A 14,511-nucleotide genomic window follows, 5' to 3' on the forward strand; every position below is an offset into this window, starting at 1 on the left:
AATTAACGTCAGCAGCTACAAATACTGTTTAGGAGATATTTTTTTACCTACAGGTAAGCCTTATTATAGGCTTACGTGTAGGTAAAAGTAAAAAAAAAAAAGACTATACAACCGCTTTAACCAAAAAGAAAAGGTTAATTAAAGCAGAGCTACAACCTAAAGTGAAACTTGCGCTCATCGGATTCCTCCCCCCATCCGGTGCCGCAATTGGCAGGGATCTGCATCCACTTCTGGGCATAGATAGCCACAGAATATCTGCAGATGCTCGCCCACCCCATTGTGTTCTGGGAAACACAGTTTCCAGAACACAACAGGGACCAATGAAGATGCGTAGTGCGACTCGCGCATGCGCAGTAGGGAACCCTGACTGAGGATGGTGGCAGGGGCAGCTGAGAGACGAGCGATTGCTCGTCACCTGCTGCCGACATTGTGGGCACCCTGGACAGGTAAGTGTCCATTTATTAAAAGTCAGCAGCTGCAGTATTTGTAGCTGCTGGCTTTTAATATTTTTTTAAGGAGGAGCTCCGCTTTAAATCTACAAGGGACTTTTTTTTTTTTTAACCACTACTATTCCTTTATATTGGCTTTTAAAATGTACAAATGGATAATTTGAAAGGTTTAACACTTTTTGAAAGATAAAAAGTGCATTTTATATACAACTATATAGATCAGAGCAAAATGAGAGACAAATGAGGTGGAATGAGGGACATTACTCCAAATCAGGGACAGTTGGGAGCTGTTTTTTGTACAGACAGGGAACCATGTCAGAAAGTCCCTTACATCCAACTTCCTCACGCCATACATTTATTAGTACTGAGCTAGGTCCCAAATGATCAATATATCAGCCCCGTCCTGTTTCCTTTGTGATTTTGAACGTGCATAACCTGTGGCGCCCTATACCAACATGGCGCTTACACATTCCTCGGAAGTTGAACAGCCGCTTCCGGTTCACACACCCCTATTCTGATTGGTCTTTGTAGCATCGCGTTATCTCTGCGCTCCCAGTGGTCTTTGCGTGTTAGAACGGCGTGGCCATTTTGTTCGTGGCCGTATTGTGATCGCAGGCGGCCGGTTCTGAAGTAGTCCGGTAAGTGCGGCGGGCTCGGTGTTAGCGGGATAATTTATGGCCTATTATACGAATGTATGGCGGGGGCAGACATGTTTGTTATAGAGATGGAAGTAGAGCATGTGCGGTGTGTGAGCCGCCATTGTTATGGTGGGAAGGCCCTTCGACTCTCCCACCATCTGTGGTAATAATGGGATGAGGATAATGGTGGTGAAGGCACCAAAGACCTCTGAGGGGAATGGAGGCCTCCACTGTCTGTCCTTTGTATACCTGACAATGGGTATACTTAGCAGTCCTCAGCACCCCCGTGCAGTGGGAAATGTGTGTGAAGTCACATAGTGTCGCACCACTGCACAGTTGCGATTAAGAAAAAAAGGTCAGGCCCCCTTTTTCCCCACAGGGACTGCAGACCATTCAAAGGAATAGGCCGCTGTGTGTAAATACAGCATGCAAGACCTGCACAGATGTGTCCTAACTGCAAAATCACAGCACTCCTGTGCGTCTGCCTTTTACCTGCAGGTCGAGGGATCGCGTGCGATTTACACACCTGTCCCGACCCGATACACTGTGAACCCCCGCCTAAGATCTGCTGGTTTTCCCCTTTCAGCAAGTACAGGACACATGTTGCTCTGGATAGAAATAGATTGATCCGTCCCTTTCCTGTAATATATGGTAGAAAAATGTCCCATCTCTGGGCTAAAAATGGGTGACAAATGAATAAAATACAATCGGGATACAGCTGTGCTAGGGTGGGGGGATCGGGGGAACCCCTGGATTCTGTGGGGGTGGTTTGAACTGTGCCCATATTGCACTTAAAAGTGGTAGCAAATTCATACCAAAAAGGGATACAGTTTGCGTCAATACTAAGTGAATGGGCACACATTGCATGCGATTTGAACACGAATGTAGTGTGGTTCCTGTTCAAATCACATGCAGTTTCCCCCTCCACTTTTGTGTGGATATAGAGAGATATTTATATATATATATATATATATATATATATATATATATATATATATATATATATATATATATATATATATATATATATAATTTTATAGTAGAGATGGGCCCAGGTATGTTCAGGATCCTAGTCCCAATCCACATGCCCGATCCCGCCAGGAAGCGGACACTGCACACCGCTAATAACTGCCAGTTAGGCATTTTCCGGTCCACGCATCGGCTCAGACCTGGAAATGTCTCTCTGCCTGTGATTAGCACTGTGTAGACATTTTTAGGTTGTCCCCAAAAAAATAAGAGGGGAAATCTTCCAATGGGGACACTAGTTCTGGTGACCTGGGGGTGGAGAGGCCCCAAAGAATTCCCCTAATTTGTTTGCCTATGGAACAGAAAGTGAAGGGAAATCCACTAGGACACGGGGGGGGGAATAAATAAAAATCCTGATGAGTTATAACCCCCCCCCCCCCCCCTTTGCTCTATCCAAAATGAGAGAAAAATATATGCATACATGTACTACCAGTCGGGAACCGGGAGGCCCAGCCCCCAATCACCTGAATGGTATACGTAGCCTTTGATTGGCTATCGTAATGATCAGTCACTGTCTAGCCTGCTCCAGTGTGTAGTTTCATACCACCCCCCCCCCTTTAATAGAGAAGGATACATTGTACATTTTTCTCCTTGCTAGAAGAGAGAAATGTAAACTAAGTAGCCTGTGCAAAAATAACGAAAAATGTTAGGTTGACGTTGGTGCAGGTGGTTCCTGCTGTGGGTTGGCACCTGTTCCCTCAACTACAACCACCTTCAGTAAAGACATTAATAGTCGTGTCATGTATTTCCCACTGTGGGGTAATGTGTAGGCATCTTGGGTACAAGTATCCCTTTAGGAGACCACTCTGGTAACTGCGCCTTAGAGTCTTGTGCTTCCATATTATACTGCAGATGCTTAGAATCACAAAGCGCCAACCATATTGTAGTAAAATGTGACAAAATTGTAAAATATTGCACTCGCATGCCTAGTACTAGCGGGCATATAATCATTAGATGGGTCACCACATCCACCTTTTGCCATTCAACTAGTAATATCACTTCAAACTCCACCCTAACGTGTTGCCCCGTCCATGAGTGCAATGTTTTACCATTATTTAAAGTGTGTTGCATTTCAACCCACTATGGTTGGCGCTTTGTGATTTTTGAATACCTGCAGTATAATACAGAAGGAACTCTGGTCCGCAGTAGCTGAGTAATCTCCTAAAGGGAAAGTCGTATCCGAGATGCCTACATATTACTCCACAGTAAGGATGAGCTCAGACGTGTTCGCATGCACCACGTGCAGAGCCCGCCAGGAAGTCGGCGCTGTGATTAGCGCAGCGCTGACTTCCCGGCGGGCTCTGCACGTGGAGCATGCAAACACGTCTGAGCTCATCCTTACTCCACAGTGGGAAATGCGTAACGTGGCAATTAATGATCTTTATTGGAGATGAGTCCATTTTTAAAGCACAAGGTGTGCTGTGCTTCACTGCTGCTCCAGTCCTTTTTGGTGCATGGGGACTTTTGATAGCAAAAGCATGAAAGAGGAATAGAAGACTACATCTAATTTGCAGGTTTATTACTATTACAATATTATTGTTGTGGCCATTTGAACACTTATATTGCACATGATCTTTTGTATCACATTGATCTTTGATATTTGGTTTTAATGTTTTGCTTTCCACAACCACTCGTAGGTTTTGACCTCATGATATATCTGTATTTCAGATCACAAGATAAAGCAGCCTCTGTTCCATCATGGCTGACATCAAGAATTTTCTGTATGCTTGGTGTGGGAAGAAGAAGCTATCTCCCAATTATGAAATCCGCGCCGCTGGCAACAAAAATCGTCCAAAGTTTGTGTGTGAGGTAATGTAAAGTAATGTAAAGTGAGTGCTTTATAAATATTGCTTGTATTAAATAAGTTCACCTTTTTGTGATTAAAAGTAAATGCACATATTTTTGCAGGTAAAAAAAAAAGTGCATTTATTTTGTCACTTAAGAGCCTGGAAAGCATTGCACCCATGGTCAGGGGTGCAGTGCAAGACTCCTGCAGAGAAGCCCTGCTACTTTCAGGTGTGTGTGTGTGTGTGTGTGTATATACTGGCTGTTTACAAGTTGCAGAGCTTGTGAAAGAACTATGATGCCACTCATTAGCGACCTCAGCCCATTCAGAGCTACAAACCACCAGCCATAATGGCTGACTGTACTTGTAGTTCCAGTCATTCACAGGAATGATGCAGTGGTGTTGGTGAAGCCCTGCATAGCCATGTTTTCAAATGGTGACAGTTGGTGCTGGGAGAGGGGGTGAGACTGCAGCTGCTGGAACATGTTGTGTGTTACACCCTAAATATGGATAATCCGTGTAATATGTTCCAAAACGTCTCCTTTAATTTACACATATCCCACACTTTCTTTTTTTTTTTTGTAACTTCCCTTAGATCAAATAGCTCTTATCAATACTATGTCATTGATATTGATTTAAAACAGTTGTGCAAAGTAAAGGAAAACAGTGTGTGTTCTTGCTGTACAGGTGAATTGGCTGCTGGCACTGCTGTTTTGCATATAATGGCTCATTCAAGCCTACGACCAGCCCTGGATGCTGCCTTTTCCAACCCAGAGGAACCCTTAAAGTGTTCTGGTCTCAGGGAACGCCTGCTAAAAATGACTAAATCCTTTGGCGTTATGGGCAGTGAGCAGAATACCCCTTACACTTGTCACTGGGAACAATTGCACCCTTACAGATGGCTAAAAAGATCAATGGTGTCAGTGGGAAACTTCTCTGAAAGGCAAAAATTTCTCAAGGAATCCCTAGCAGCCTCTGGAGGAACTCTGGTTGATAGAACCTGGTCTGGGGAAACCTAAACATGTTTAATCTTGATCAGTGCTGCCTCATCCGCACCCATCAGTGAAGGAGAAAAATTACCTGTTTTCAAAATTTTACAATGCATGTGCTACAGCACTGAGAACTGACATGGGCAGGAAGGGGGTGAAAGTGGTTGCCCCCCCCCCCCCCCAATTTGTATATACAAAGAACACATGGGTATTATCAAAGGAGCATCAAAAGGAAGACCATTTGCTAACAAAATAAAGAAAATAAAACAAACCGTACAAAGCACTTCAGACTCTTAAATATACATATATACACACACTAGTGTTCCAACACCTACATTATTTGTCTCAATTTTTCACCTGAATGCATTAAGGTGAAAAGCCTCCTGTGCTGTAGAATCCCCCAGCCCTCTTTATACTTACCCGATCACGATCTGATCCAGTGATGTGTGTGTGAGAACAGCACCTCTCCTGGATGTCTCCCTAGTCCCTGGGCAGATTTGCTTGCAATCATATTCACTGCTGTTCCGCTGCTCTGTCAATATACGAAGATGGGGTGGCTCAGGAATTAGCCCGCAAAGGTGCCTTCATGGAAAGCAGCTCTATGGGGGCACTTGCCAAGGAGGAGCCTGGAGCGCTGGCGGGGGGCCCCAGAAGAGAGTTGGGGCTGCTCTGTTCAAAAATATTGCACACAGCAGGTAAGTATAACACAATTGTTTTAATTAAGAAAAAAGGAAGGTTTTAAAGTTGCATTAAAATGCAATATCAACAGGTTATTTGGGAAATTCGGGAAGTGCTGGGTAATTAAAGTGTGATTGCATTATTTGGCTTTATGACAGCTGAAATAATTCTGCTACAGTGCCTTGTGAAAGTATTCGGCCCCCTTGAACTTTCAACCTTTTGCCACATTTCAGGCTTCAAACGTAAATTTTGTGAAGAATCACCAACAAGTGGGACACAATTGTGAAGTGGAACGAAATCTATTGGATTTTTAAAACTATTTTTAGCAAATAAAAAACTGAAAAGTGGTGCGTGCAAAATTATTCGGCCCCTTTACTTTCAGTGCAGCAAACTCACTCCAGAAGTTCAGCGAGGATCTCTGAATGATCCAATGTTGTCCTAAATGACTGATGGTGATAAATAGAATCCACCTGTGTGTAATCAAGTCTCTGTATAAATGCACCTGCTCTGTGATAGTCTCAGGGTTCTGTTGAAGGCGCAGAGAGCATCATGAAGACCAAGGAACACACCAGGCAGGTCCGTAATACTGTTGTGGAGAAGTTTAAAGCCAGATTTGGATACAAAAAGATTTCCCAAGCTTTAAACATCCCAAGGAGCACTGTGCAAGCGATCATTTTGAAATGGAAGGAGTATCAGACCACTGCAAATCTACCAAGACCTGGCCGTCCCTCTAAACTTTCAGCTCAGACAAGAAGACTGATCAGAGATGCAGCCAAGAGGCCCATGATCACTCTGGATGAACTGCAAAGAACAGCTGGGGTGGGAGAGTCTGTCCATAGGACAACAATCAGTCGTACACTGCACAAATCTGGCCTTTATGGAAGAGTGGCAAGAAGAAAGACATTTCTCAAAGATATCCATAAAAAGTCTCATCTAAAGTTTGCCACAAGCCACCTGGGAGACACACCAAACGTGAAAGAAGGTGCTCTGGTCAGATGAAACCAAAATCAAACTTTTTGCTCACAACGCATAACGATATGTTTGGCGTAAAAGCAACTCGGCTCATCACCCTCAACACACCATCCCCGCTGTCAAACATGGTGGTGGCAGCATCATGGTTTGGGCCTGCTTTTCTTCAGCAGGGATAGGGAAGATGGTTAAAATTGAGGGGAAGATGGATGCAGCCAAATACAGGACCATTCTGGATGAAAACCTGTTGGAGTCTGCAAAAGACCTGAAACTGGGACAGAGATTTATCTTCCAACAAGACAATGATCCCAAACATACAGCAAAATCTACAAAGGAATGGTTCACAAATAAACGTATCCAGATGTTAGAATGGCCAAGTCAAAGTCCAGACCTGAATCCAATCGAGAATCTGTGGAAAGAGCTGAAAACTGCTGTTCACAAACGCTCTCCATCCAACCTCACTGAGCTCGAGCTGTTTTGCAAGGAAGAATGGGCAAGAATTTCAGTCTCTCGATGTGTAAAACTGATAGAGACATACCCCAAGCGACTTGCAGCTGTAATCGCAGCAAAAGGTGGCTCTACAAAGTAATAACGCAAGGGGGCCGAATAATTTTGCACGCCCCACTTTTCATTTTTTTTATTAGTTAAAAAAGTTTCAAAAATCCAATAGATTTCGTTCCACTTCACAATTGTGTCCCACTTGTTGGTGATTCTTCACAAAAAATAAAAATTTTATATCTTTATGTTTGAAGCCTGAAATGTGGCAAAAGGTTGAAAAGTTCTAGGGGGCCGAATACTTGCAAGGCACTGTATATGAAGAGCTGGTTTGCCCAGGAAATGTGCACCTGTTTCCTCTTAGTGCTGAGTTCTGCTTCTGCCTACTTGGGTTTAGTTCCACTTTAAAACCTTGATTTAATGGTTTATCAAAACCCTCAGTCAAGGCATGCTGTGCACAACTGTCACAGTTGCTTGTGCTCTCCAACAAACTGTAAACTATCAAAAGGCTGATGTCATAACTGGTCACAGTACTGTGGCAGCCTCCTGGGCTGTAAAGGATGGGGTAGGGGTTGGATTTAGTTCAACTTAAACCACTTCGGCCCCAGCCCTGTGTTACTTTAACTGACAATTGCGCAGTCGTGCAACGTACCCAAACAAAATGTATGGGTTTTTTTTTGCCCACAAATAGAGCTTTCTTATGGTGGTATTTGATCACCCCTGTGTCCTCTTTTTTTATTTTTTATTTTTTTGCGCTATAAACAAAAATAAAGCGACATGTTTGAAGAAAACACAATATTTTGTCGTTTTTGCTATAATAAATATCCAATTTATAAAAACAAAAATGGTCCCTAGGTGTGGTCTAACTGTAGGAGGGATGGGACTGACTAGGGGAGGAGAGAGATCGGTGTTAATACTTGGTATGAATCTCGAGAGAGAATTTGTGTTTGCACACAGATCCCGGCACTCGCTCTCACGAGCGCCTGGCAGTCATTGCGTGCATCGGTTCCAGGGACATGCGGGCACATGCGAGCGTCAGCTGTGATGTCTAAAAGAAACTACGTCAATTGGCACATCCTTGCCAACCTGCGGCAGTATGGTTGGCGGCTGGTCGGCTTGCATTTAACGCTAAACAGGATTCTCATTTGGTTCAGTTAGCCAGCCTTGTATTTGCAAACACTCCTTCCATATTAAAATTTGTTGCATTAACAGAAGTTTTCTTTCCCATAGGTTCGTATAGAGGGCTTCAATTACATGGGAATGGGAAATTCTACAAACAAAAAAGATGCCCAGAGTAACGCAGCCCGTGACTTTGTGAACTACTTAGTGCGAATGGGAGAAATCCGAAGCGATGAAGTTCCATCATTGGGGGTTGGTAAACGCTAATATACTTGTGTAATCTCAGTTTTTTTCTGATGATAGAAGCATTACTTCTCACATCTGCTTTGGATGTGTTGCATTAGGATGGCTCTCTGTTCCCACCCTTACTCCTCTGTAACAGGTTGTTGTGTTCTGCCTTTTCCTCTGCTCACTATCTTTAAAATTTCAATTTGTTTTTCAAATGTGCTTTGTTGAATAGCTCTGGTTTAGCAGCCTTGGCTACTGTAATATAGATGAGCAGTGGATTTGTGAAATCCATCTGGTCTTGACCCAGCACTTCAGGAAGCATGCAGATGAATGTGCCATGAAAGATGTGTAGTAGTAACATTACAAGTCATTCTTTGAATGTGTTCATTGCAGGTTAGCCTGGAAGTTGCTACAGATGGATTTCAGCCTGTAAAATCAGAGGAAGCGGATGGCCCTATTGGAGGTCCACTACCACCTCACTTGCAACTAAAAAGTGAAACTGCCAGTAAGTCTTATTAGAGTGGAAACTGTAAAACTTTTTAATCTATTATGTTTTTTACATTTTTAGCAATGTTTACACATTTATAACTAGAGCTTCTATTACTTTTATACATCCTTCCTTCATTTTAAAAGCAAATGTTTAATCACGCAGTATTTTGGTAAGAGACATGAAAGTTAGCAGCTACTGCTGGACTTTCTATAACCGATATATGTAGCTGTATAAAATAAAGATGGGACTGGGGTGTGTTCTGATGCATACAGTTGTGTACATTTGGTTTAGAGTTGAACAGCAAGGTGCAGATTAATCTTTATGGCAGTGACACAAACTGTCAGAGTAGTACATTTTGTTTAAAGCTTTTAGTTCAGAACAGAGAATCTGTATACAGCTGGACAGGGGCAAGTTTTGTTGTAATAACTCCCCGAGCGTATGTGATTGAGAACCAGTTGTGCACATTAAAACTTATCGATGCATGGCTGCTTTGTGATCTGTTAATCAGTTGCCATCTGTGCACCGTAGCTTTAATGCTACACTGTGGGCTGGCTTTGCAGAATCATATAAACGTGGTTCTGCTTTCCCGAGTAGGGGGCATGCATGCTGGCCCAGCAGTGCTGTGATTCGTCACAGCACATGCCGATCACCTGGTTCCAGCCAATGATCGACTCTGTTCTTCCCAGAACACAGCTCTGAGTGTAAACAACGCAGAACTGTGGTCAGTGACGGGATCCCATTGTGGTGTGTGGGTTTTTATTCCCTGCTAATCGGGAAATAAAAACTAGATTACCAATAAAGGCAGCATACCTTAGGCACACATTTAACCCTTTACTTGCCCTGGATAACCTCCTTCCTGCCCAATTTCATTAGTGTGACAGTGCATGTTCGCACTGATCACTGTAATAATGTTACCGGTGATGTCAGGGGCAGTTGGTTCCCGTCAGTGTCAGATTGCCTGCCGTACTTTCGCAGTCCTGTTTGAAGTTGCTGATCACTGCCATTACTACTATAAAACAAATCAATTCCAGTATATATCGTTTGGTTTGTGTGTAAGTTATATCGCCTACAATCAATGCACACTTATTGAGAAATGTACTAAATAGATTAGAATTTTTTTTTTCTTGTGTTTTATAGCAGAAAGTAAGAAAAAAACAAAATCAATAATTTTTTGTTTTGTATAGTAAAAAACCCCAGAGGAGATTAAATGCCACCAAAAGAAGGTTCTGTTTGTGTGAGGAAAAAAAGGTGTGTGTGTGTGTGTGTGTGTGTGTGTGTGTGCGTGCGCGCAACAAAATGGGCCGGTCATGAATGGGGTAAAACCTTCCAGAGCTGAACAAAGCAGTGTCTGCAAGAATTGGGGATGTAATGTTAGTGGCATGGTGGTGGTAATGTTACACTAGTGGCTGGTTAGTATTTGCTTTGTGGTGAGGCACACTTCTTTCACAAGCAATAAATACCTTAAGGGTACTTTCACACTGTTTTTTTAGGCATTTTAGTGCTAAATATAGCGCCTGTAAAATGCCTCCCCAGCGTGAAAGCCCGAGGGCTTTCACACTGGGGCAGTGCACTTGCAGGACGTTAGGAAAAGTCCTGCTAACGGCATCTTTGGGGCAGTTCAGGAGCGCTGTATACAGCACTTCTAAACAGCCCCTGCTCTGAAATGAATGGGCAGCGCTTCTGAAGCATCTGAAAAGCACCGCAACATGGGCACTGTTAACCCAGATTCTTATTCTCGGGTCCCTCTTTGCCTCGTCTGGCCCCTCCCTCCTGTTGAGGGCACCCTAGCCACAGCTCCCTGTGTCCATTCAGACATGGAGCTGCGGCCCAGCCCTGCCCCCTTTCTATTCTCATTGGCTGTCTGACAGCAGTGGGAGCCAATGGCACAGCGCTACTGTCTCAGCCAATGAGGGGAGTCCCGGATGAACTCTAGAATGCATTAAGATAATAATCTTCTGACTTTACAAGCACTTTCACCCGTTCACAGTATTTGTCATTAGTACAGTGACAGTGCATACAAAAAAGTCACTTCCAATGCTAATAGGTCTTCCAAGGTGAGGATTAACAGATGGTGGTGTGAAAGGTATATATGGTATCCAGAACTAGGTGGATGCTGCCTTCCTCAGGTGTGGTAATCTGAAAGGAACTACAAGAAGTGACAGGTGTCAGATTTGTCCACCGCAATACCGCCGTCCTGCTCTGAGTCGCTTATCGCCGCCATTGCTAGGAAAAAAGAATAAAGAAATGTCCATTAGTTTGGTTTGCGGAAAAGTTATAGCATCTACAATTAATATACACTTATTGGCTTTTTGTTTTTAATCAAAACCTGTTAGTTTTATAGTGCAAAAAAAAACTGAGGTAATTAAATGCCTCAATAGGAAAGCTCTATTTGTGGGGGAGAAAAGAAGTGCATATTTGGGTACGTTGTCACTCAGCCGCGCAATTGTCATTTAAAGTAATCCAGTGCCTGATCATGTATAATGGTAAACCTTCCAGAGGTGAAGTAGTTAAAGATTGTATTAGCGCATATATTAGTTTGTGAGGTAACGTTGAGTTCTCTCACTAGGCTGTGTAAATTTTAATTTTTTTTCACTAAAAACAAACGTTATATCTCACACTAAATGTTCCTTTTTTTTTTTTTTTTTTTTTTTTTAAATAGATGCACCCTTTGCTTCAAGTACGCCGGGATATGGCCCTCTTACTGGTGGCGCAAGCTGGGAGCGTGGAGCCAATCTACAGGATTATTATTCCAAGAGAGATGAGCAGGAAGCTAAAGCAGTATGTTGTGTGAAAGGCACCATGGGAGAAATCCTATAGCAGAATATGGCTTGAGCATATGTATTGTAGGGTTAACTTAATGTCTGCCCAAAGTTATCACTTGTTGCATTAGTCTTCGTTGTTTGCACAGTTCTAAGTCTACCAGAACTGCCAAGTCAATCATTTTGAGTTTTTACAGCTCTGCAGAGGGCTCCCTATTTTAATAATTTTTAAATGGGCAGGTTAGAAAATGAATGTGTGTTGGCCATGTTTATAAAGACGACAAACTTGGTTGCATGTAAGGTATGGTCAATGAACTTTAGGACCCCTTTCACACTGAAGGGGTGTGTATTTTTTTTTTTTGTTTGTGCTTTAGTGCCTGAAAAATGCCTCCTATGCCACCCCAATGTTAAAACCGGAATGCTTTCACACTGGGGCGGTGCACTTGCAGGATAGGAAAAAAGTCCTGCAAGCAGCATCTTGTAGGAGCCATGTATACACCACTGGCGGGTGCTAAAAGCATCCAGCTAGCGTCAGAAAAATTACGGAGCTTTACTGCTAACTCGTAGCGACCCCAGTGTGAAAGGGGTATTATTCAACAGCCTATTTGGTTCATTTATATCTGGGTGATGTTATCAGGTATGTTTTGTAGCTTGGCTTTAAAACTACAGTGCATCTTTTTATACAGTATTGTTTTAATGGCTATTGTTGTCCCCATTGTGTTTAGACTCTGGAGTCTGAGGAAGTGGACTTGAATGCTGGTCTTCATGGTAACTGGACCCTTGAGAATGCTAAAGCACGTCTCAATCAGTTCTTTCAGAAAGAAAAGACACAAGCAGACTACAAGTACTCACAAGTGGGGCCTGACCACAACAGGTTTGTGTGTTTTGTTTTTTCTCTTCCCACCATGTTTCATATGATAAATCTGTAATGGTTAGCACAGTTTTCTTCATTACATTTTCAGACGCTTAAATAGGTCTGCCTTTTACTGCATCTGGTGAAATATACTAGTTCCCTTTCTTGTGCTCTTCACTACTGTGCAGCCCTACACAGTATCACACAGCCTTTGCAAGGAATATCTCCCTACTGGACCTATACTTTCCTATGAGTGAGCTTCTGTCTGCTGAATGGCCATAGGCCCACCATGAGTGTTGCTCACCCATATGAATAAATGTGGCAGTAGTATGCATGTGCAATAAGACATTTTTTCATTGCAAAGGCTGTGTAGGGCCAACAATGTTACCCATCATATCCTTTTGTGGTGTTTATGCCTTCAAGGCATAGGCCTCTGTCTAGCCATGTAACTTGTGAGCCACTATCCATACAGAGCACTCCAACTGAGTAGCGATAATAGTATTAACGCTATCTTCTCCTTAACCGGCTCTTAAAGCCGGGCCAACCCAGAGGAGTGCCTTCACTCAGGATCATAATTTGTTTATACAATTAAGTGGCGAATGCATACCTGTGCTCAACCATTATATTTTAGTAGTTCAGAGTTTAAAACTACAAAAAAAAACTACTGCTGGGATTTTGGCACTTTTTTTTTTTTTTTTTTTTTTTTTCCTTTTTTCACTTATGAGCTGATTTTTCTTATAGGAAGAGGATATTGCAACCCCCTCCCCCCTTAGTTGGTAAGAGTTGCCTTTTTAGGGACTTTGGGGAATTGTTAGATTCCATTGTTAATGCATCCCTTGGGTGTTTTTTTTTTTTTCCAATATGTTTAGACATCACACCCTGTGCCCTCACTGTATCTTCTGCCATGTTCATACCACAATATTGATGTCATGTCAGTTTTTTTTTTTTCTTTCCCCAACCAGAAAGCTGCATACAGTTTGCAGAATTATGTGCAGAAAAAATCTGCACTAAATACTAGTATTGTGGTGTGAACAGGACACCTAAAAGAACAATTTATTTTTATTTGTTTTGGCCTTGCAGCATGCATACAGAAAAACCTGCGTTTTTGCACATGGTGTGAACAAGGCCTTAAAGGATTTGTAAGCCCTCAAGGTTTTTCACCTAATGCATTAAGATGAAAAACCTTCTGCTCTGCAGATGCCCCCTTTTTCTTACCTGAACCGGTTGTTCCAGCAGCAGCTTCGGGTCCTCATTGGATAGATTGATAGCACCAGGAGCCATTGGCTCCCATTTCTGTCAATCAAATCCAGTAACGCCGGGCAGGAGTCCTGCTGTCTGTGTCAATGGACGCAGCAGCAAGACTCGGGGGCACCCATGCAGGCACACTCCCATGGAAAGCGTCTCTCAGTGAGGGCAACCGATGATGAAGAGGAGGCGGCAGGAGCGCTGCCGGGACACCCCAGAAAAGGAGGGTCGCTCTGCAAATCCTTGCACAGAGCAGTTAAGTATAACCAACAAAAAAAAACCTTTTCAATAACTTTATAGTGGAACTAAACCCACCAATTTAACGGTTTTCCCTTACTGTTTCATTCAAGGCATGCCTCTGGTTATAAGTGTCAGTTACTAGTGTGCTTATGTCGGCTTTCATCTGAACTGGCTATCAAATGGCTGGTGTGATATCTCAGATCAAATGTGCAGCACCATGGAAATTGCCGGTCAAACAGGCTAAGAAGTACCCCTGTTCATATTTTCTATCAGATTATCTTATGAATCTCCCAGCCAGATATCCTCAAAGGGCTTGCGTGTTTCTCAGCCTGCCGGCGTAACAGAGTATTACAGAGAGTATTTTACTTACTCCTAGTAAAACTCGTACAACACAATTTTGTGTGCAGTGATCTTATGAATGAATTTTAGGTTTATTTCCAAGACTTGATTTGTTTAAAATGACAACGCAATCATTTTAAGGAACCATTTTTTATAATCTTATGCAAATTTGTGCTGAAAAGCATGTACTAAATACATAATCCAAAAC

The 14,511-nt window shown here is 42.7% G+C and overlaps 1 protein-coding gene across 3 annotated transcripts in view; it reads left to right on the forward strand.

Annotated features, from left to right (window-relative positions):
* Positions 1–952: 952 nt before the first annotated feature.
* DHX9 (DExH-box helicase 9) overlaps positions 953–14,511 on the forward strand; it is a 48,499-nt gene continuing 34,940 nt past the window's right edge. For 2 of the 3 annotated variants that reach the window (XM_077453126.1, XM_077453127.1), the window contains exons 1-6: positions 953–1,087; positions 3,782–3,922; positions 8,261–8,401; positions 8,771–8,882; positions 11,527–11,645; positions 12,352–12,500. In XM_077453126.1, the coding sequence (XP_077309252.1) occupies positions 3,812–3,922; positions 8,261–8,401; positions 8,771–8,882; positions 11,527–11,645; positions 12,352–12,500 (632 nt within the window). In that variant the 5' untranslated portion in view covers positions 953–1,087; positions 3,782–3,811. Of the gene's footprint in view, positions 1,088–3,781; positions 3,923–8,260; positions 8,402–8,770; positions 8,883–11,526; positions 11,646–12,351; positions 12,501–14,511 lie in introns of those variants that run through there. The other variant, XM_077453128.1, reaches the window with a different exon arrangement.

Source organism: Lithobates pipiens, unplaced genomic scaffold (genome assembly GCF_037356315.1).
Source record: "Lithobates pipiens isolate NorthernLeopardFrog02 unplaced genomic scaffold, aLitPip1_a1.2 Scaffold_23, whole genome shotgun sequence".
NCBI classification, from domain to species: domain Eukaryota; kingdom Metazoa; phylum Chordata; class Amphibia; order Anura; family Ranidae; genus Lithobates; species Lithobates pipiens.